Consider the following 22,867-nt stretch of genomic DNA (forward strand, 5'->3'; position numbering starts at 1 on the left):
CGTGGAGCTCAAAGCTGTGGGGGCCTGTCAACCTCCTTTTCAGACTCATTCTGCAGCTGTGTGACTCCTCACCTCGTCTTTCATTCGGCTGGCCTTTGTGTCTGCCCTGAGGGTGCTGGTGAAGGGAGGGGAAGGGGCTGCCCTGGTCCTGGCTGCAGGCTGCGGGGTGGGAGAAACACTGGCACTGGGGTCAGGCGCTGCATCACCTGGGATCGGCAGTTGCAAGCAGCAGAAGTGTGTTCTGGGTGACTAGGCCACAGAGGAGTGTGCTGGGAGGAGTTGGGGTCACCTAGGCTGGGGAGGAAGAGTCTAGTGGGAGGGCTGGCCTGGGCCACTCCCTTGGCGAGGACTCTGGTCTTCCGGTGGTCTGCTCACCTCTGGCAGTGGTATCTGGTTTCTCTGTGCCTTGGGTTCCTCAGCTTCGCAATACTACCTCATGGGGTTCTTGTGGGAATGAAGGCAGGTGCCACGTGTCACACATCTCTAAGCTGTGGGTCCTTTTACATGTATCACGTCTTGGCTCTGAGAAAACCCGGCATCCTGAGGTCCAGGCCTCCCTGATTCTAGTTGGGGAAGTGAGGTAGCCAGGTTGCCTCTGAATTAAATCTCTTTTTCACAGCCCTGAAAGGGTTCACCTGGGAGGAGCCGCCAACTTGCCCAGCCTCTTGGACCCCTGGCCCTGTACAGATGCATTTGGAGGGGAGCAGACTGGGGTGTCCTTGTCGTCAGCGAAGGGCCCTGATCCCAGCAGCCCTTCTCGGGTTCTCTTTCCTACAAGTTGACTTAGCCACGGAAGCCCTACAGCAGAGCCTGGTTCTGCACTCTTGTGGACCTTGGCAAGACTTAGCCTCCTCATCTGTAAAATGGGGCTGTTTGTCCCCATCTCAAATTGTGTTAGATACTCAGGGTGTGGTGCTCTGAGTGGTGCCTGGTGTGGAGATATTTACAGTTATTTCCAGCCTCGACTACCTCTCGGGACCATGCATAGAAACAGGTGATTCCTGCCTGGTGCTCTAGGCACTTCTCTGGACCTTCAAGGACCGTGCTCTCCTGCTCTCTGGGTTCTGGGGTTTGAGGGACGTCTTTAATTCCGTTTAAGTTCCTTGGCAAGGAGGACTGTGAGGGTGGTGGCACGACAGGTGTGCAGGCCACCATACGTGGTGAGTGCTTGGCTGTTTCCGTGCTCGGTCCTGCTCCCCTGGCTGTACTGAAACTGGCCCAGCCGTTTCCCTGGGCCCATGTCACACAGGGCCCCGGGCTCAGCTGCCTGTCTGGCCCAGCAGCTGTGGCCAGTGCCCTGGCTCACCCTCTGACTCCTGGACACGTACGTATTTCCAGCAAAGGTGGCAGCAGCATGTGGAATGGGGCCCCCTAAAAGACCTGGCCGTCTCTCTGGCACCACCCACTTTGGACGCTCAGATGTTGGCTGCATGAGCTGAAATGAAGAAGTCTGCATATCCAAATGGCTCGGCCAGGTAAACGGCAGCCCTGCTGGTGGTCGTGTGCGGTGAGCAGGCCCAGCTTGTGGCTCCTTGCTCACCACGCAGACCAACCCAGGACGTGCCAGTGGACGCAGCCGGGGGCACCTGCCCGCCCAGGGCCCTGAGAAGGTGGGCGGCGGCGGCTCCACCGGGACCGCACTGTCCTGCAGGCTTGCTGCTGCTGAGATGACTCCAGTCCCAGGCAGAGCGGCTTCTGACCCGCTTTGCACACCTCGGGCTCATCTTCCAAGATGACGGGGGCTGCTCAGGTGAGCGTGAATTTAGCTTTGGGTAAATGGAGCGCGGTGGCTGGAGACGAGGGTTAGAATGGTGTTCTCACATCGTCTGTCTCTTGGAAACAGACAGACTGTGGATCGCCATGCCTGTAGCTCATGGGAAATGGGGATAATTCTTTTGTGATGAGTGGCCTCTGTCACTAAAAGCAAACATTTGGTTGATTTTTAACAAAACGTGGAGACGATGGTACTGCTGACTTGGACAAGCGTTACTGCCGAGAACCACTGGGGGGCGACGCAGCGCAGGGGAAGGCGCCCTGGAAGCCCCGGCCTCTTGGTCGAGATGTCATCTTCTGTTCTTTGAAATTCTCAGACACGTTTGATATTTTAACTGAGTGAAAATACTGAAAGCGACACACTAAGAGCATCGTGAATGGAAAATTGATCGATAACACAACCTTACTTCAATTTTCTTTTTATTTTTTAACTGAAATGACTGTGTATGCGCCAGTCTCGGTGAGAAAGGCTGCAGGGCTCCTTGACATTTCATTCCTCGAGTCACCTTCTCGTGCTTTGAGAGGGCTTCTCAGTTCAGAAACCAAGGCACTAGGACTGTTTCATCAGCTACATTGTATATTGGAGGTATGTTTATCCTCATTAAATACATAGCATTTGAGCACAGCATGATTTTATGCAGGTCAGATTCAGAACACTGAAGGCACACACTTTATTTTGTTTTCACTTTTTTTTCATTTCTGTATTTATTTGAAGGCTCACATTGAAGTTTCAGAATTGCTATAAACAAAGTTCCAGAGTAGAAGCAATGGACAGTGATTGTAATTTAAACGCAAAACAGCAAAAGACTGAAGTGTGGAAACGTGTTGCAGCAACAGTAAAGAAACAAAGTCACCGATACAGCGTGGATTCAGAATTGAAGGGCTCAGTCTGCTGAAGTCTGAGAAACAAGCCTGGAAATGACCCGCTTCCCCACCAAGCAGGGCGGTCCGGTGTGCTCACCCTGCCGCCGGGGATCCGTCCCTCGCTCGCGTGTGCAGATCTACAAACACAGAGAGACGTTCTAGTTCACTGGTTATTAAAATGCCTCAGACCGAGTAGAAGTCAGAGAAAGAGCCCTCCGGTGTATGTACTTTCCTTAACAAGACAAACTGATACCTTTGTCTGGAAGAAAGCATTGGACAGTGAAGATAGGGGGTGGGGGGTACGGTCTGGGAGAAACCAAGGGATGTGAAGTGGGGGCGCTCTAGGGAGCGTAAACTACAGCAGGTCAGAGGACGGGACCTTCTGATGGACATGGAGACACAGTGGCTGCCGTTCGGATGGAGGATGCGCCACAACAGACTGTCCAGGAGCTGGATGGCGAGTGTTCACTGATGAGGCCAGAGGAGGGGTTCAGTAGTTAAGGTCAGAACCTGCTTCCCTACCCTGGGAGGGACAGCCCGTGTCTTCCTGGCTCAGTTCTCTGCCAGGAGACACGTTCTCTTGCCCCAGGCCTCAGAGCATGCATACGCCAACTGCGTTGCCGTGGGCGTGGGGGGCCCTCGCTCAGGGCTCAGCCTCCATGCCTCCTCCGCTTCCACCCCGCAGAAGGCCAGCCAGGTCTCAGCCGCCCCCTCCCCGCAGGGTTCACAGACATCCGTGGTGACGTTTTACACAGTTCTGAGATCAACACATGTCCATCTAGTCACTGAGAAAACTGCAAGGAAATGGAACCAAGGTGGATGAGCTCAGTGCCAGGAGAACTTTCACTCCTTAATGAAGGATGTTATCTGCTTGAGTGGCTGTGATGCTCAGATAACCTATGTGGCACTGTGAGCTTGGCCACTCTGTTTAATTCAGACAGTTCTCACTGTTTGCAATCAGAACCACCACCATAGTGCAATAGTATATTTATTTTTTTACGGTAATTTTGGTTGCCATACAAGAGATTGAGGGTTGGGAGAAAGTGCAAATTACAGGAGCTTGTTTTTTCTTTCTGTTTTTAATAAGGTCTAAAAAGAATAAAAGCACAAAAGTAACAGAAATGTAGATAATGTGAACACATGTTACACAAACTGTAGTGTGAAACAGTAGCTTCTGAAAAACAAACGAAAAATTTGTTAACGGGAAAAATCAATATTTGTGGCCCCCCACACACAAAAAGTCAGCCAGGTCACCCTGGGTGATGCTTGCTTGTTCAGTAACTCAGGAAAAAACCCACCATTTTATTAACTAAAGTACCACAAATAATTCACTTGTGATATGTAAGGTTCAGCAAATCAACAGTCACATTGAGTCATTTTTATATTATATGAATTAACTTAAAATGCGCACAGACACCCTGGAGAAGGTATCTTGGCAGGTGGACATAATTTACATCTTGAGAGGTTTTGGTTTTGTATACACAATATTACAGAAATTAGGCGTGTAAATGCAATTTATTTAAATTACAGTATATAACAAAAGCTGATCTTTTTAAAACCTGGGATAGTATTAACATGATCTTTATTTGAGCAGTCTAACATCTGTTTCACCAGTAAAGAGGGTCATGGAGGAGGGCCTGGTCCTGGCGGGTCCCACGGGGGAGGGCAGTGGGCGGGGACCTGAAGGAGGAACTATTGCTTCCGGTGGCAAAACCGTCAAATGGAGCTAGAGCCCGATTCATTTTGGCAACGTGTTTATTTTGTGGTCAGTGCAGGTTCTGATAGGTCCTGCGCCTTTTCTACAGTAAATGGTGTGAAAACAGACCATGTCGTCCGCTCTTGCGACTTTCAGCCTGCTCGCTTCTGCTTAGTTCATGTGCCTCGAAGTCTCTTTAAGGACTGGCTCTCACCCTCCGGCCACCAAAGTGCACTAACTCTAACGCCGCCGAGTTGCCATTGGCTGCGGTCTACCCACGGCTTCCTTTCCTGTCAGCCTGTCTAGCGTTTTGCCTGGCACTGAGCGGAGGGGTAACCCCAACAGCAGGCACAGGGGAGGGGCTGTGGTGAAGTGGTGGACTTACTGGACTTGGCAACATCACCAGATGGAAGACAAATACTGGCCAGATCACCGTTTTTACATTTTCTGAAAGATTGGGTGGCCTCGACAGGCCACCTGTAGCATCTTGGCTTGAAATTTCTCGAGGGTGATGTTCGTTCATCTCACAATGGAAAACTGAAAGTACAGAGAAGTAAAGCGCCTTCATGTTCTGTTGATTTCAGGTTGGAAAGGGTCGTTGAGATACGAAGAGTGACCTGCAAAAGGTTTTGGAACAGAAGGTCCAAAACTCGGTTTCCAATTCAGGGCGAGTGGCTGGAAAAACTGTGTGTATGGGGTGAGTGTCTTTGTTTTTGGAGAAACTGCTGCATTGTGAATTACAACCATTTTTGAAGAAATAATTGTCCTTTGATGACGAAGTTCTAGCAAAGATAGAAAATATAACACAGCTCTGCTGGTTCAGATGCATCCAAATAAGGTTGATTTAAAAAGGTCATACTTTTATAATTATTCCACAGAAATAGTATTATTAAATCACAAAAGTTTTTTTTTCTTTAACTTTCTAGCACTGAAGTGGCACAAAGGCTGCCTGGTAGACCAGCCACTTTTTTTTTTTCTTAAAATATTGTGCTTATAAACTATCTGTACAACTATTTAAACTTGCAGTAAAGAAAGGTTTTAAATTGCTAAATTTTACATGTTCATTCTAGAGCTGTTCCAGACCTAATCAGACACTTGATTCTGAGCATAAAGAAAAAAAGAAAAAAAATCATGTTTTTATAATTAGAGATGGGCTAGGCTAGTTCTGAAATCATAATAAAAGCCAAAATCCTGACACTCGAGTTGCTTCCGGACGCGGGAGAAGGTGCTGGATGCCTGGCTGTGTGCTCTGTGGCCCGTGCACGGTTGGTGGCCTCCCTTGGGAATCAGAGGTATTGTTACAGGGGAGGGGCTGCAGGGGAGAGAGTGGGGCAGGGCTCAAGAAAGCCTGACCAGAGAGGCAGGACTGGCCGGGCGGGAGACCTCCCTGCTCTTTACTGTCCGCATCTGCTTCGCGCCCTCTCCCTGCAGCCCCTTCTGTTCTGAGCCCCGGGTTCTGTCTACACGCCAGACCCACTGGGTTTTCAGAAAACCCGTTGCACTATTAAGACAAACTGGTGGGATTCCTGGACGCTCAGAGGGAGAGGGAAAAAGCCCCCAGGTGCCGTCTTCCCTGGCCTCCGAGGACAAAGGGCCGTCTCAGCAGAGATGCTTGCCCTGGCCGGGCTCAGGCCACAGGCGCCACGCCCCACCTGCCTCCCCCGCCGCCGCGCCCGCCGTTAGCCTTGCGTCTTGTCCTGCGTGTCAGAGCGGATGCTCTGCTCTCTGCAGAATTCAACACACTTTCAATTTAAAAAATTCTGGAAGGCAGAACCCCCTTCTCACGCTTCTGGATGGACGCTCCTGGCAGACAGCCGCCCTCCCCTTGAGAAGATTTTGGACCCAGGCAGCTGCCCGCTGGCTGGTTCCCACGGCCGGGTCTCCCCTCCTGGGAATCGTGACTTTGTGCTTTGACTAACTCCAGGTGACATCTGTTTGGCCACTTTGGAATTATGCTAATGGGTTTACAGAAATAAAGAAAGCAAGCTAAGCAAAGCTGGCACGATCCCATTCCAGCCCCCACCACTGCCAAGAGCCTCCGGGCCGCAGCACCGTGGGCGCACGTCGCAGGAGGCGGCGGGGGGAGGATCCGGAGGAAAGAAAGTTCCTCTGCCTTTCAGGCTCAAGAAGGGCCACCAAGTAAGCGTGTCTGCGGGCGTCTGGCTGCGAGCGGAGCCGTGCACAGGACGGAGAGAGCCCGTGCGCCCTGCGCGCCCCCGAGAGGCTCTGGATGGCAGGGAGGCCGTGTGCCGCCGGGCTGGGTGGGCGAGCCGGTGGCGGCAGAGGGAGGCCCCGGGAGGTATCTCGACAGATTAGGGTTAGTGCGGTGGTGTCTGCCTGCAGAGCGCGGACCGAGCTGCGTCGGCTGGGGTCTCCAGGACCCGCATGCTGGGAGGCGAGCTGCGAGCCTCCTTCCACGATCAGGGACCCCGTCCCTTGTCCCCTCTTTGACAGAAACAGCCCAGGGAGCCCACCCGGAGAGCTGGGAGTTGAAGGCCTCGGCTTAGCCACACCACGGACACACATGGCATTTCTCTGGGGACCAGGAAACAGACCCGTGGACGGGTTGGCGCTCGCCGTCCAAATGTCTCGGTGTCAGCCCATCTCTAGTTATAACAGGGAGTCTGTGGGGAGAAGAGCAGCCGCCCTTATCTGTCCAGCAGCTGCTTCAAAGCCCTTTCTATGTTCATTCTGTGGCCGACGCGCGTCACGCCCAGGTCTATTAGGTCTTCTTTCTGAAGGTTTGGGAGGTGGCTGCCGTCAATCTCGTTGTCCATGAAGGCCTCTTTATGTTCACCCAAGTTTAGACTTTCCAGCCAGTCGGCCACGTCTGGTTTGGTCCACAGGTGCACAGGCTTAGTTGTAAAAGGCTTATTTGAGACTGGCTGTTGCAATATGGAGGGAGACGGCGACCTGCTGCGTCCCACCGGGTTTAGGCCAAACAGGTCCCCGGGAGCGGGCTGGCTTGGAAGGCCAAAGACCTCGGAGAGGCTGGGAGAGGCTGCGGCCGCGGACAGTGGGGCGGGCAGGATCTCTTTGTTCAGCTCTGTGGGCGAGACCACCGGGCTTGGGGCACGTCTGGGTCCTGAGGTCCTGCTCTCGTAGTCCGGGGGCCGGCTCTGCAGGGTGATGGGCTGGGAGGTCCCGGGGCGGACGGTGAAGGTGACCGTCGTGCTCCGGGTACCTGAGACGGTGCTCGTGACCTCTGGGCCTCTGAAACGGCAACAACAGAGAAAACCATCAGAGGCCTGGCCACTGAGCGGATGAGCAGGATGCAGGTCGCCAAGGAGGGGCGGGCATAGCCAGACCACAGCAGAACGGCTCACGGCCAGGGTGCTGGCCGTGAGCAGGTGCTTTGCCATGCCAGGGCTGGTCGGGAGGAGAGGAGCGGGAGGCAGAGTTCTGGGGAGGCACCAGAGCACACTTGGCAGCCACTCACCTGAGCCCGGCGGGGTCGGGGGACGCGCCTGTGCCGCGTGTGTGTGTGCGCGTGCTCGTGTACACGGTGAGGGGGGCAGGGGTGCTAGGGAGACACGGCCGAAACTATGTCCTGCTCCTGGGCAGGGGCATGTCTGTGACATCACCAGGACCACTGGGAGAAGGGACAGCTTTGCCTGTTTCAGCAAGTCGAGGGACGGGCACCCGAGGAGACACCCTCCCTCTTAGCTGCCATCAGGCCTTTGGCTTGGCTTAAGAGGACGAGTGCAGGGAAGGGCAGCTCGCCTGCTGGCCCTGTGTCAGTAAGTGGGAAGCCCTGCAGCTACCCAGGGACACTTGGGGTTTGAAGAAATTGTCCACAAAGCCAGAGAACCAGGGGTCATTTGCCAGAGTTGCTTCTGCACGAGTCCCGCCCAGCAGAAGGGCATGCCTCACAGTGGCACTGAGGGGCTGTCTTGTTGGAGAACGAAGTGGGCGCGCCTCCGAATTTTCATTTGCTCCATGCGAAGGCAGCATGCGAGGCTCACTGACAGGGCATGTGGTCCTCACCAAAGAGCAGAAATCTGAAAGGAGTTCCCTTCTCCCAGGGGTGCCCTCCCTGCTCTGGCCAGGTGAGTGCAGCCCCGGGGCCCGGCATTGGGGGTGGAGGGGAGGTTCTCGCTCACCTACTGGGAGAGGGTCTCTCCACTGACAGTGCCCCCCCCGGTTGTGGCCGAGGCCCACGGCACGCTTTTCAGCCACATCCGGAGAAAGATGTCCACTCCTTTGGGCCTGGTTCTTGCTCTTCGCTGCTGTCCCTAAACTGAGGGCATGTATGTCTCACTGCCCCGGGGAAACCACAGCCACCAAGGAGGTGGCAGAGTATGTGTGTGTCCCCTGCTTTCTGAGCTTGTTTGTGTGAATACAGGCAGCCCGCCTGCCCCATTCTGGAGGCACCTGTCCTATTATGGGTCCCCCCCAGGGTCTGGGCCTGGGGTGTCCACCTGAGCCCAGGCCCTGCTGGTACCAGCGCGGGCACATCCCTAGCCTAGGAGTCTCCAAATGTAAGGGGGGGGGCTCCTCTTCCTTCTAAGAGGCGAGACGGCCAGGTGGACGTGCCCTGGCGAACGCGGGGGCTGTGCAGCAGCTGCTGTTATGGCCGGCAGGGAGGTGATGGCTGTGGGGTCTGAGCGTCCAGGAGAGGGGAGAAGCTTCCTCAACGGTGGGAAGGGAGCGGGGGCCCCGGCCCGGCCCGGCCCACCCGCATGCTGGGCTGCTGGGCTTTTGCTGCCGTCTGTCCTCTCTGCCGCTGCTGTGTATTTGGGTAAAGGTGCCAGCTGCGCACCGAGAGGCCCCTCAGCCTTGTGACGCCCCCCCAGTTGACGGCAGTCGCTGCTCCTTCGAGTCTGGACCCTCCCACGTGAGGAAGCAGCAGCAGGTCTGAGGGGCCCTTGCTGGACTCAGGCTTTGATCTCGTCCTAATGGGATGCCTTTCAGGGGGTGGGGCAGGGGGGTGCCCATGGCGGGGACACCCACCCGCCCGCAGGGAGCTCACGTGCACTTTCCTGGAGGGCCAGGTGTTGCCGGGCGGGACATGTTACATGTAGGAGACCCCTGTCGAGAACCTCCAGCGGCATTGGTTACTGGTTGAACTGGTGTGCTGGACACACCAACAGGGTAAAGGCAGCCCAGGTGAGACTCTGAGGACAACCCTCCACTACTCCCAGGCTCATTACTCAAAATCAAGAAACAGGAGTCTCCCTGGGTGCCGGGGCTTCACACGCAGGGGAGGAAGGAGGCACCCCTCTGCTCCCAGGACCCTAGACAGGCTCGTGAGAGGGAGCTTGGCCGTGGACATGGCGAGTCTCCAAGGAGAAACCCGCGAGTTCTGGTGCTCCAGTGGGCCCAGGAGATCACTCCGGTTCCAGCCTGGGCAGGGGCTACAGCTTGCAGGGCATGCTGTGAGCATCCTCGGGCTGCCTGTCCCCTTCTGTGCCTGCCCCCACTGTAGGCTCGTCGTCAGGCCACCTGATGCAACAGGCAGGCTAAGATAGTGGCGTCAGGCCACGAGGAAGTGATCTGAGGTGTTCATTACGACCTTCCGGGAAGAGAGAAGGCTTTTGGGAGGAGGGTGAACATCTTACAGGGGCACATCTGCTCAAGTGAGTGGTGCCCAGGGTGGGAGTTCAGATGTGCTTTCTCCAAGGCGCCCTTGCGTGGTGCCGTGCCTGTGAGCCCGGCTCCAGGCCCACCCTCCCTGGCAGTGCAGTGGGGAAGCGACCTTGTTGTTCATCGGGCTGTGTGACTGGAGGTGAGTTAGTCCCCCAAGATGATGGCAACTGCTTTAAACCCGGGCATCGTTTAACAGTGGGCGTCTCTGAGCCGGGGGCGGGGTCAGCACCACCCTCCCTTTGGAAGTAGAACCCCTATGGCACCCAGGCCATTGGGATTGTTTTTAAAGGGAGGCTCTGTAGGTAGCTGCGCTTGTCAGAAGCAAGAGAAGGCCCCCTACCCGCCAGCGGGCGGGGGCAGGGGCAGAGGAGCACACCCGCCCACAGGCCTTCTCCGCTGGCACTCACCCCTGTCCACCGCAGCCCCTTCTGCAGACACCCGTCGTGGGAGCAAATGAAAATGACAAAAGCGAATGGGTTGAGACACCACTGCAACATTAATTAAAATTAAACAAGAAGCTCCTTTTGGTGGATGAAGTGGAAGCAGTGGCACAGGCTCCAGCTGAGGACCTGTCCCTGTTGGGCCCTTCTGGCCGGGGCGCAGGCAGAGTGCGCAGCCCACAGCACAGCCCGGAACAGAAAGTCACAGGGCCGTCGCTTCCATGTTTAGAACAGGAAGTTCACAGCCCTGCCTCCTTTGGCGTGGTGTCATGTGAGTGTACAGAAGATCCAGGAGAACGTGAAGGAAGAGAAGATGGCAACGTGGGAATAACGGCCTCTGCTGGGAGCCCCCGAGGACGGCCCCTCGCTCAGACCCCAGCCTGGCTCCTGAGCTGTCCCGTCGCCGCAGCATAGGGAGGATGCAGCAGCCTTCCTGGCGGGGGAAGGCCAGCCCGCCGACACGTGTGCTTTGCTTCATGTCTACACTGAGAGATGCGAGCTGGGCAGCTAACAACGGGGGCGTCAGAGCTGGCTGTGTGTGCGGGGCCTGCCCGCGGCCCTGCTGAAGGCCGCTCTGGAGGAAATAACCAGAGCGTCTGAGCAGCGGGCGAAGGCCTGCCCTCTGTAGCTGGATTTACTCTCAGTCACACTCATCTTACTCGCTGGATCTCCTGCTTGCAGGGATCATTATGTTGCTAAGCAACCCCTGGGTTCCTGGCTGGCATGCGCAGGATTCCGAGGCCCTGGCTGAGCACAGACACGCGCACACGTGCCCTCTCTTGGATTTCTCTCTCTCCTACCTTTTAAAGCAAATCCATATGGAAACATGAGCATTAAAATAAAAATGGAGAGTTAATGCCACATTGAGATGCAGTTTTTGTCAGTCAGCACAGGTTCACTGGGGTGGGGGAAGTCAGTATTCGAGTAGTTTTTCATCGTGTTGACAAGTTCGGCTCTCAAACAATAACTGACTGTGGATGGGGGCTGCTTGGTGGCGACGGTGGGGCGTGTTCCCCTGGCCTCTGGCACTGGCGCTGGGGTTCTGAACCTCCAGCACACGCCCCGGCAGACCTCTGCACTTGACCTGCTAGGGGTTGTCACCTATCAGATAGCGCCTTTCTCCAGCTGCCCTCCTGTGGAGTTGTTTTGTCTGAACGGTGGTGCCGCAGGTGGGGCTGTGAAGAGACAGGGAAGGTGGCCCGCGGCCCGAGCGCTGGCACGGGGGGCAGCAGCAGTGCCCCCGCCGTGAGCACTGCGAGGGCCATATGTCCGTGGTCCCCAGGCCTGGCCTGCAGCAGGGGTTGGCTCAGGGACTGTTGCGTGAACGGGGATGGATATTATGAAGCGCGTTTCCCAGACTGGAAGTTCCGGGACTCGGCCGAGCTGATGGAGCAGAGCCGGTAGTCCCTCTGTCGGGAAAGGCTTCCTGCAGGAGGCTCAGGTCTTAGCAGACCAAGAAGGCACCCAGTCTTCAGGGGGAGGGATTCACCCCTGGTACACTAAGGCCGAATGGCACGAATATAAGACTCGGACTTGAAAACGGCTCTGATGTCGAGGATGAAATGCCACAGCTGGACGAGAACAGCCCCTCAAACACCGTGTGTGAGCAGAGACTCGGACCCCTCGCTCGCACGCACCTCACCCACAGCCTCAGTCGCAGGCGTCACCTTAACGTGTCAGTTGCTGCCGTGAAGTGGTAAAACCTCCATGACGTACGGAGGGTGCACACACGCCATTAAGCTGCTTCTGTTATCTAGTCGGGTTTGACGTCTGGGAGGCTCTGGGGTCGTCTGGGCAGGGATAATTTTTTAACAACGCGAATTGATTTATTTTAAAACCGAGAGGCTCTCAGGCTAAGGCTGCAGCGAGCCAGGGAGGAGGCACCGGCCGGCGAGGGCAGGCGCTGCGAGTCCCCGGGTGCGAGGGCTGTGGGGAGGCTTGAGGGTGACCCCCAAGAAGTGGCCCGTGCTCCACCGCAGGCGGTCTGAGCCCCTCAGGGGGCCTGGGGCTCCACTGGGGCCTCCGAGAGGTGAAGGCCAGCCTCGGATTCCTCTGGACCAATGAAAAGAGCGAGGGGACCCGGAGGGACTCTGGGGGATGGAGCCGAGGCCGCACCCCCTGGACGGAAGCCGGAGGGGCCCCCCCCCAGGCAGCTGTTCACTGCTTTGAGCCTCCCAGTGGCCCAAGGGGGAAAGCCAGACTGACTACTTGTGTGGAAGTGCTGACAAAGAACAGAATTATCTTGGTTTAAAAAACAGTGCTGCGTTCTGTGTGTCAGGCCCCTCTGTTTTGGGTCAAAGTGCGTGTGTCAGTCAACACCCACCTGCTGTCTGCAGAGCAGAGGCCCCCGGACCCCTCAGCAGTCTGTGCACAGGCTCCCGGTGTCCCTGGGACCCGCCTGACACAGTAGCTGCAGGGCCATCTTTATCAAACGAAGATCAGTTTACACCAAGCCCTCGGTGGCTACCGCCACTCGGACACCACCCAGTTCTCCCCTCTGCACGCAAGGCCCTGTGGGACCTGGCCCACCAGCTCCCCAGCCCCTCCCCGCCTGGCCAGTGGCTTCCGCACGGAGAGCACTTCCTGGCTTTGGGCTGTGTGCTCGCTGGCCCCCGTGCCTGGGTGCCTGGTCCTGGGCTTCTGCACACTGGCTCCTGCTTGGGTTTCAGGTCGCTTAGCTGTCCCTTTCTTGAGAACAGTCGTCTCCTTCCTGCCCACGGCCACTGGTGTCAGCACATCCTCGTCCCTGTGCAGTGCTTGGCGCATTTGGGGTTTGTCATGCTTGTTATTTCTTCCCCCTTCCCCCTTGAGATGTAGTGCTTCACGGTGGGAGAGACGTTGACTGTTTTCTTGTTCAATGGTACATCCTGGGCCCAGCACGGGGCCTGGCACCCAAGACACCATCGGTAACTACCAGTCAAGGGAATGGTTAATAACTAAACCTCCTGCCCAGCTTCCAAAGGCCCAGGCCTCCTCAGCAGTGCGCCCCTCCTGTTACCGTCCTCGCTTGGGCCTGGCACTGTCTTCCTACGAAGAGCCTCCCTGACCCTCGGACTCAGGAGGCCTGGGGCTGGGCTGGGGTTCCAGGCCTGGGGCTGAGCATCCAGTTGGCTTCCCAGCTGTGCACCTGGGGTGCCTGCCCCTGGCCCTGTGGCTCTAAGGGAAACGACACGTGCCCAGAGTGAGGGGTCTCCTCGTGCCCAGCGCCTCCGAGGGGCTCTGAGCGGGGCTGGGGGTGGTGCTGAGGGCCTGCCCAGACGTGAGGCTGCGCTGGTCGCCACCACCTGCCGTCATCCTCTTGAGCTCTGAGCTCCACGGGGAATGGAAGGGCGGGCCTGCAGGGCTCCGGGACCTGCGGTGCTGAGCATGGGGGCCCGTGGTCAGCTTTGGGGTGGTGCTGAGTAGGAGAACCAGCCGACTCACTCCAGCCCTGAAACCACACTGTGCTTTGATCTTGTTGGACACTCTTCAAAGATGAGGTACTTCCTGGGAAAACGAGGCCCCGAGGCCAAGGGAGCACTTTCCCCAGAACTGCCTGCCGGCGCTGTGCTTAGTGGCTGTTTTCAGCTGAGGCCAGAGGAGATGCTCTAATGCTGCGTCCTAAAGGACACGAACTGACCCTCTCCTCTTTGCATAAGTACTTGTAATCTGGACACTGCCAGAGCCCAGGTCACCCCTGATTTCGGGGAACCCGCGCTAGCAGCAGGAACTCATCCGCAGCCCAGGTGAGACCCAGCGCACCCAAGGAGGGGCCTCGTTGCTCGGTGCTCTCTTCCTGCCCTGGCCCTGCCCCGCGCCCAGCCCCTCAGAGCTAAGAAAGAGCCTGAGGGTGAGAGCACCTTAGAGGCGGCCGGCCCCTGAGGCGCCCGCCCTCACAGTGGGCAGGCGGCTGCCGGGCAGCCCGAGGGACTGGCCATGTCTCGCGCCGTCAGACTTGTTTCTCTGGAATTGAGACCTTTGCACCTTGTCTGCCAACTCGAAGAGCACGGCTGGTTTTAATTTTCCCTAGAAAACTCGCTCCTTTTCCCTCACGAGGAACTCCCTCATCCAGTTTCGTGCCTCATTCTGCCCAGGGCCATTCACAGCTCTTAATTTTTAGATGCGCTTAAAAGTCTCTATGAGACACCCTGGCAGGGGTGCCCTGGCTGAGAGCATCCTGGCTTTGTCTGGTCCCTGAAAGGCTAAGTACCCGGGCCTCTCAGTGAAGGCCCGACCCAGCAAAGCAGAGGCCTGTGCCAGGGCTGTATCTGAGAGGAGACAGACACGGTACCCAGGGCTCGGTGGCACCTTCGGGGTCCTCTGCCCGGGAGCTGTCACCCTCACTCACCCTGGGGAGTGTGCCTCATGGCTCCAGCTCAGGTCCACTCAGGGCTCTGCCCCTGGGTGGTAACTGCTCTTGTGTATCATCAGTCAGTGGATAGGACCCTGGGCACTCAGCTGGTCTTAGGGGAGCTCTGAAAGCCTGAGAACAGCCCTGCCCTTGGGGAGCTTGGCCCTACAGACGAGTAAGTCAAGCAGCTGCCTCTTCCTTCCAGGCTGCTCACTGGCTCCAGCGAGAGGGGAGGAGTCGAGCCCTGAGAGAGCTCCCGGGGCTGGCGGGCGGCTTCTGTGCCACCCAGCTGGGTACTGAGGTTGAGCCCTCCACCTCCCTGACCTCCGCTTTGCTCGGGGCACCGTGGGAGCAGGTTCAGGCCCCGCCTTGGTGTACCCATGCCGCCTGGTGCCCAGCATTTGCTTAGAGCCTAACAGATGTCACCTGATACGCCGACCATACGTGGACTGGGCTGTAAACAACAGGCTGGAGGGGGCTGTTCCTGACCTGAGCGGGGGTTGCACAGAGGCGGTCCTGCAGCTGCCCTCAAACCCAGTGGGATTCTGCCTGGGCCGTCTGCTCTGAGGCCCCTCCCACCCAGGGACACGCAGGACAGGGAAGCCCTAGAGACACCTGCAGCTCCAAGGGGCTCACCTGGCCAGGGAAGGAGCAGGGCTGGCCAGCAATCTGGACTCTGCTCAGAGAGGCCCTGGGGAGCCGGGTGCCGTGCAGGCTGCCCCGCTGGCCTGATCAGCCCTAGGATGACCCCCCTCCTGCATCTTCTGTGCTTCAGACACTGCTGAGGAGAGGATGTGCCAGCCAGGAAGCCTGGCCCAGTCCTGGCTCCACCTCCCCCTGGCTGTGCACAGGGACGAGCCACTTGGCCTCTCTGAGTCTCCGTTTCTCCTTTGAAAAATGGTTGTAGTTAATACCTGCTCCCCAGCAGCTGTTATTCACCCACGTCCAAGTGTTTTATACAGTGTAACACGCTGCAGTGAAGCATGTTAATTGTCGTGCTTTGACGTAACCTGGCAACTAAAGGCCTGTACTATTACCTGACGAGAAAGGGCAAAACTAGCCGGTTTTTAAGTCTTCTTTGAGACTTCCGAGTATGTGGGAGATTTGTAGGCATTTGTGTACGTACAGCCACCGGAAATGAGGACCTTGTAAAGAAGGCCCCTCAGCTGGCTTGCTCTCTGAGTGTAACAGTGGTGGTGGCAGCCTGCATCTCTGCACCGAGACTGGCCTGTCAAGAGGTGGCGGGGGCTGCACGTGACTACACTTGAGCCAAAAGGTAACTGGGAAAATTGTGGCTCTTAGCCTGCATCTCAGGACCCAGCTGTGGTGTGATATTGCTGATTAATAGACTCGGATGCTTGAATGAGATGCCTGACTGGCAGGAGTATGAAGACTGACTTCATTAGTTGAAATGATGAACCTGAGACCGAACATCAGTGGGAGAAACGGAAGTGCATTGCCCTCTGGGGACCAGAGGTGTCTCTGGCCAAGAAAGGCAAGACCTGTGAGTGGTGGCCAGCTCATCCACCAGCTCCTGGCAGCTGGCCAGGGCCTCAGTAGAGCCCTCGGACTGGGTTTAGGAATAGCCCCCATGTGCGACCCCCGGTTCCAGGGCAGTGCCTTACACTCTTTTGACGTGGTGGGTGGTGGCATGGACGGGATGAGCTCCAGGGGGAGGCTTTTTCACCCTGTGCTCCCTAGTGGGTCTGCAGCCTGGCCCCTCCCCAGCCCCAGACCAGTTAGTGACGGAGGAGGCGGGAAGGGGGAAGCCTGCCCGCACAGGTGGTGACACACCGCCCCTCCTGCCCCAGCTGCTGGGTGGGGCTGGGTTTTGGCTTCTACGAGGCCCCAGAATGGCCTTTGAGGGGTCCTGGCAAAGACCAGGAGGACTCAGGAGGAGAGAGCAGGGCTCCTCTTTGGAAGCTAAGGTGCGATGGCCCGTGTGGCCATGTCGTGGGAGGTCCACGTCCTGCCAGGCCAGATGCCAGAGTCCAGGGAGCGAGAAAAGGAACAGGTTATTGCATGACACGGGCGGTCAGCGCGAGGCTCCAGGTCTCCCCTCTTTGCCCACCTCGGGTGCTCCCAAGGGCGCTTCCTGGCCGGCGCTGGACAAGACTGAGGAGAGCCCGGCCTGGGGCGGCGCGCATGCCGCCCACGGCACTTACCTTGGAGTGAGGCTGGCCGGCTTGGCTCCTGTCGGCGAGTCCAGTCCTTCCCCCGGCTTTGCCGATTTCTCTCGGTTCATTTGCTGCAGGATTGAGTTCAACTCACTAATCACGTTTGCCTTCGGGCCTGAGAGAATCGGGCTTTTGACCTCCGAGACGTCCCCCCACAGCCTGGAGGTCCTTGGCTGGATAAGCTTGGTGGTCCCGGGCTGGGCCCCGCCGGGCGGCGGCGGGGGTGCTGGCGGGGGGATCACGAAGCTGTCCACGTCCTCCTCCAGCAGCGCGTCATGATAAAGCGCGTTGCCTTTGTGGATTATGGGCTTCATTTTTGGCTTAGGAGGTACTGGGGGTTTGTCAACCAGAAATGCTTGCCCGTCTGCATAGACTGTACAGGTGTCCACGTTCTCCCCGCCTTCGGAGGACAGGGTGGAAATGCTGGACACCGTGGAGATGGTGCTGGTTGTCTCGAGGTGGTGGTCGCTGCTGCTCCGGCTGTCCACCTCCTCGATCCCAGAGTCCGTGACGGTGTCAAAGCTTTCGGGGGGTGGCAGGAATGAGGCGGGCAGACAGTTCGAAAGACTGGCCGGCTTCTTGCTGTCTGCAGAGTTGGTTGGCTGGCTGGAGTTCAATGAAGGGGGCTGGGAGGCATCGTTTTTTTTCTGCTTGACCGCGTCTGTGAGAGCAGGGACAGAAGCAACGCGGTCGTCAGGGATATCAAAACTATTTGCAAATTCCAGGGGAGGAGGCAATGGCTCTGTAAAAATAAAATCCTCATCCAGATCCACGGATGCCAGAGGTGGGGGAGGGATGCGGAACGGCAGGATCACCGCCTCCTCCACGGAGCCCGCCGCCACGATGGTCCTGCCGGCTGCGGCGGCTGCGGGCTCGGGGCCAGCGGGGATTGGTAAAGCACCTTCGGTTTCGGGAACACCTTCTGGCACCTCGAGCGGCGAGTTGTCTGGCTTCGTCTCCACGTCGGCTTTCTCGTCCTCTTCCTCCAGGAAGTCATCTGGCTGGGCTGCATCCACAGTGTGGACCATCAGCAGCCCGGCCGCCTTGTGCTGGGCCGCGTCCATGACACTGATGAGCAGGCTTTTCTTGTCGTCCCGCCGCTCCCGGCCCAGCTCGCTCTCGTACTTGTTCTCTGTCTCCTGCCGCCTCAGGGGCCCCCGCGTGTTCTGCCTGGTGACCGCAGGGAAGCCTGTGTCCGTGCTGGGCCGCATTTTGGTATCGATGTAGAGAGGTTTGTTGAGGTCGGCCATGGGGGCCTCCCCCTTGGGACCCTGCTGAGACTCCTTCATGGCTCGGTCCCTCGCAGAGAGCGCCAGGGCCAGCGGGGAACTGGGGTCTAGCAGCCTCCCTGTGAGCGGGTGGACGTAATTCTCGGGGCCGGCCACCGGGCTGCTCTTGGGGGGCACCACAGGGCTGCTCTCGGGCCCCTTGGCTTTGGATGTAGAATTGAGTGGCCTGCTGGCCTCACCCTGAGCTCCGACCTCGCCACTGCCCGCAAAGTGGTTCTCGGGCTCCCTGGGCGCTGCCCCTGGTGTGGGTGACGGCAGCTGCTCCGTGCCATCCTCCTCACCAAACCCGCCCTCCTCGGGGAACTTGGAGGGCCGCGCCCGGGGGGCGGGCGGCCCCAGACCCACGTCCTCGTCCCCCAGGTCTGTGGACAGGAAGGCGGGCGAGTTCCTCCTGGCCTCCAGCCGCTTCTCCCGGTCGCGGACGGCTCCAGCGATGGCGGCAGCGAAGGGGCTGCTGACGGTCAGGCTGTCGTCGGGCCGCAGCTGGCCGGGCGGCTCGGAGGCCTGGGGGTCGATCTCCATGCTGCTGCCCTGGCTGCTCTTGCCGCTGCTGCTGGTGGAAGGCTCCTTGACGATGATGGTGGGGATGGGGATGGAGCAGGTCTTCTCGGGGCTGTCCTCCACGTTGGACTGCTTCACCAGCACGCCCTTCCGCCTGGCCGGCTTGGCGGGGACGTAGACCGCTTTGCTGGCAATCTTCCCCACCTCGGAGTACGGGTTTTCAGGCATCTGGCCCCTCTTGCCGCGGAAGTTGGCCTGGGCGGCGGCGTTGCGGCTGTAGAGGTCCTCAGAGTCCAGGGAGTAGCGGTCCAGCTCCCTCCGGTAGTGCAGCCCCTTCTCCCGCACCACGGCGGCCACCGTGTCGGAGCGGGCCGCCGGGGACACCTTGGCGGCGGAGTTCTGCGTGAATGCAGGCTTGATTGTCCCGTAGACTCTTGGGGTTGGGGACTTGGGGCAGTTGTAGGTGGTGGGGGAGGGTGGTGGCGGAGAGGGGGGCACTGACTGCGGTGGGGGCGGGATGTCCTCGGAGGTGTCCGGCATGGACAGGCTTCTGGTGAACTTCAGCATTGGAGGGGCCAGAAACTGTCGCTCTTCCTCCGTTATTCCTACAGGTAGAAGATAGGCTTAAATTTAAACGATGACAGTAACAAACCCCTACTAAGCTCTTAGGATGGTGTGACACACTACGTCTCTGCAAACTTACAAAGAGTCACGATGCACACTTGTTCACAGAACAGCACAGCACAAGCCACAATGCCAAGAGATCACGTGGCCCGTTCTGAGCCAAAAACAAAAAATTAAAAAGAAAAAGAAGGGAAAGGCACTGGGAGGTATTGAGTGCGTGCTGTTGAGATGTTCTGCTGGTGCCCGGAGCAGCAGGCGGGAGGGATGGAGCCCAGGGCGGTGAGGGCGCACGTGTGAGCTTGTTGGGGGCGGGGCTGGATTGGGGCATCCATCCTTTCAGCCTTGGCCAGAGCCCCCGAGGGTGTTTTTAGAGTCTAGGACTGAGGCTGCCCTGCTGCCCACTGGAGACGAGGGCAAAGGGCACACAGGTTGAGGGTGCAGCTGCCCTGGCTGACGGGGGCATTAGTGCTGACCTTCTGCAGTGGGGCAGGGATGCCCGCTGCCTTTGGGCAGAGCCCTGGGCAAGTGGTGGCCCTGGGATAGCCTTGCCCACACTGCAGGAACCCAAATTTTTTGTTGTTGCCTGATGTCTCTGGGCCACCTGAGGGTCTGACGCTCCCCGGGCCCTCAGGAGGATGGCTGAGAGGCAGCCGGCAGGAGCAGGCTGTTCTGACCTGCAGCAGGCCCGAGGGAAGGGAGCCTGGACCCTCTAACCCAAGACCCTAGCCCAAGCCAGGAGCAGGATCCTGAGCAGACAATTGGCCGCTGGCCCCAGTGAGCTCCTTCTGGGTATCACCTTAAGACCCTCTGGGCTGGGCCAAGGAGTGTAGCAGTTTCCCGCAATCACGATTGACCAGGGTCCAAGTTGGGTGACTTGACCTAACGGAGCGCATGGGTGTTGGGTGTGAGTGCGCAGTACGTGCCTGCGATGGTGACGGTGGCACCCTGCCTCATCGGGCCGAGAGCCCTGCGTGTGTGGACTGGGTAGGACTTCAGACTCTCCTCAAGACAGTCTGATATATAAAAACATCAACAGAAGGCACTCTGGGAGACAAGAGGCGAAACACACAGACACGGACAGACGCCTCACGTTGGGGGCATGCAGGTCTTCCAAAGAGGTACAAAGTGAGTTACTTCAAATCAAAAAAACTCCTGGGACAAACTACAATAATTTATCCCAATGAAAAGTTCATTCGATAAGGGTATTCCAAATTTCACATACTCCTTGTGGGAGGACATTTTGGCATCTCAAAGATGGTTGCTAAAAGGCCTTCCTTGTGGACCATTTGTACGTGGTGGTTGCCTGACGATTAGTTCCCAAGGAGTAATAATTTAAGAATACACCTTATACAGTAAACTGGGTTACATTCATATTACAGATTCCAAGCTGTAAGGTCCACTAACCTGATAGAAAGATTCTGCTGTCTGACAGGAGGAAATCAGGTGTTATTACCCAGGCGCAGAGCCAGTGACGCGGCGCGGCGCGTGCGCTGCTCTGCAGTGGCCCTGAGCTCCGGGGGGTGACTCTGAGGGACGGCAGATGCCACCTCCACCATCCCTCATGGCTTAGCTCCTGCCTGCTGCAGTCCACCTCGGACTAGTGACAGAGACACCACACCTCAGGCCGTGGTGCAGGGGGCCTTTCCCGAACACAGAGCAGTGTCCCGGGGTGGCCGCCGCACAAACTGTCCCCTTTAACAAGGGGCCACAACTGTCCGGCGGTGGCCTTCGCTTCCCGGAGAATTTACATGGTACAGACAGTGCCGGGTGACCTCACAGAGGGACTGTCTGAAGGGTCACGTTACCTTGCCCGGATAGTCAGTGGAAATCCTGGTGGCCTTAACAGGAAGGCGGCAGTTTCCACAACACACAACATGTTGTATTCTTAGAATTCAGGGACCTGACCCGCCACCCTCACAAGTGTGCCCGTTGAGCTCATTGGCAAAGCCTGGCAGTAGCCGTCACCATAGGGCTGCAGGGAACGCAGGACAGGGGCCCACACTGCCGGCCCACTCTGATGCGCAGGGCGGGACGGGGGGCTTTGGGACCTTGCCTGCCCACCTTCGCCTCCCTCCTGCCACGCAGCCCCTCCCCCTGCTGGGACTGTCGCAGGTACTGGGCTTGCGAGGCTGGGGGAGCCACCCCAGGTCGGTATCCAGAGAATAGAAAAGTTTCAGATGGCTTGGGGTTCCAAGGGCTCCCGGGGGTGAGGTTAGGTGCCCGCCCTCTGGTGGGCAGGCCTGGGGGCTGCTCAGGGGGCACTGCCGGGGTGCTGAGAGCCAGGGGGCACCTTCATGGGTGTGGCCGTGCTGCTTACCTATTGATTTCTGCCTTCTCATCGTACCTCGAGGGAGGCCCAGAAACGGGCCTTTCGGGCTCCCAGGAACAGTGGGCGTCATCACAGCGATCCCCTGGCGCTCGTACACGGACTGCAAACCAGGGGGCCAGGTGAGATGTGCTGGACCAGACACGGGAACCCCAGGCAGTGGGCACTGAACTGTCCAGTGGATGCTGACGACGGAACACACCAGAAAGGGCCCTCCCCGCCCTCCAAATGCCCGTAAGCCCTGCTCCGTGGAGCCGTGGCCCGCCTGACTTGACCGACTGAGAATGAGGTGTCCTAGGAGAGAGCACCCGCTGGTGGGAGTGGGGTCCGCCCTTGGCCGCGTCCTCTTCCACACAGTGGGCTGACAGCAGCAGCCCAGGCGGGCTGTCCCAGCCCTGCCTCCTCTGCCTGGTCCAGAAGGAGCCCAGCGCCCACCTCCTCTGGTGGTGAAATAGATTCCCTGTGCGGCCCCTGCTGCTTCCTTGACTGGAAAACCGAGATTGCTGGCTGCCCCACCCCCCACACTGAAGGGTGACTTGGGAGCAATGTCGGCTGTGGAGCCCAGAGGAGACGTGTGCACGTTTTAGAGGTCTGGTGCACATGCCTCAGGCTGTTCCTGTGTGGCCCAGTCTCACCAGGCCTGGCTTTTTGCTCTGCAGCCTGGTCCTGGGCTTGGGGACAAGGCGTCTGGGACAAGGAGGGCACGGGGCGCAGTGAGGGGCAGGGACGGGGGGAGGGAAGCCGCCCTGGGAGTTCCGGAGATGAGGGCCAGGGGCAGGGGCGAACGCTTCGAATTGTTATCATCAGCAGCTGTGTTTGTTTTAACAAGTGTTTAAAAACCGTCATGTCAAATTGATGGTACTTATGGGGGTTATTGTTTAAGAAAAGGTGAGGTTAAACAGTCAGTGTGAAATGGCTTCAGAAAACACACTAAGTCAGTAATGGTAATAGGTGTGTTCAGGTCCACACGAGGTACAAAGCTGGGGTGCAGGCAGCTGCCTCTGGAAAACTGAGGAGCAGCTGACCCGGGGACTGGGCGGCTCTGCCAGCCCTCGATGGCCTGGGGTCTCTGCTCACCATGTAGGGATGGGGGGCACGGCCTGGGCAGCGGCTCTGCGCAGGCACTGGCTGTTTGCGGAGGCCTCGCTGCATCAGGAGTCAGAGGTGGGCTGCAGGAAGACCCTCAGGGTCGAGGGACTGAGCGGAAGTGACAAGGTGAGTGAGTGCCAGACCCGGGCTCCAGCCCGCTCTGTCTCCC

At 58.1% G+C, this 22,867-nt stretch overlaps 1 protein-coding gene across 1 annotated transcript in view; it reads right to left on the reverse strand.

Moving 5' to 3' along the window:
• Positions 1-3,612: 3,612 nt before the first annotated feature.
• The window catches only part of SHANK2 (SH3 and multiple ankyrin repeat domains 2), a 499,586-nt gene continuing 480,331 nt past the window's right edge, over positions 3,613-22,867 (reverse strand). The window contains 4 exon segments of the mRNA XM_032490098.1: positions 3,613-7,546; positions 16,858-19,264; positions 20,688-20,708; positions 21,601-21,712. Of these exon segments, the coding sequence (XP_032345989.1) occupies positions 6,982-7,546; positions 16,858-19,264; positions 20,688-20,708; positions 21,601-21,712 (3,105 nt within the window). The 3' untranslated portion in view covers positions 3,613-6,981.

The sequence above is a fragment of the Camelus ferus genome, chromosome 10, assembly GCF_009834535.1.
Source record: "Camelus ferus isolate YT-003-E chromosome 10, BCGSAC_Cfer_1.0, whole genome shotgun sequence".
In the NCBI taxonomy this organism is placed as follows: domain Eukaryota; kingdom Metazoa; phylum Chordata; class Mammalia; order Artiodactyla; family Camelidae; genus Camelus; species Camelus ferus.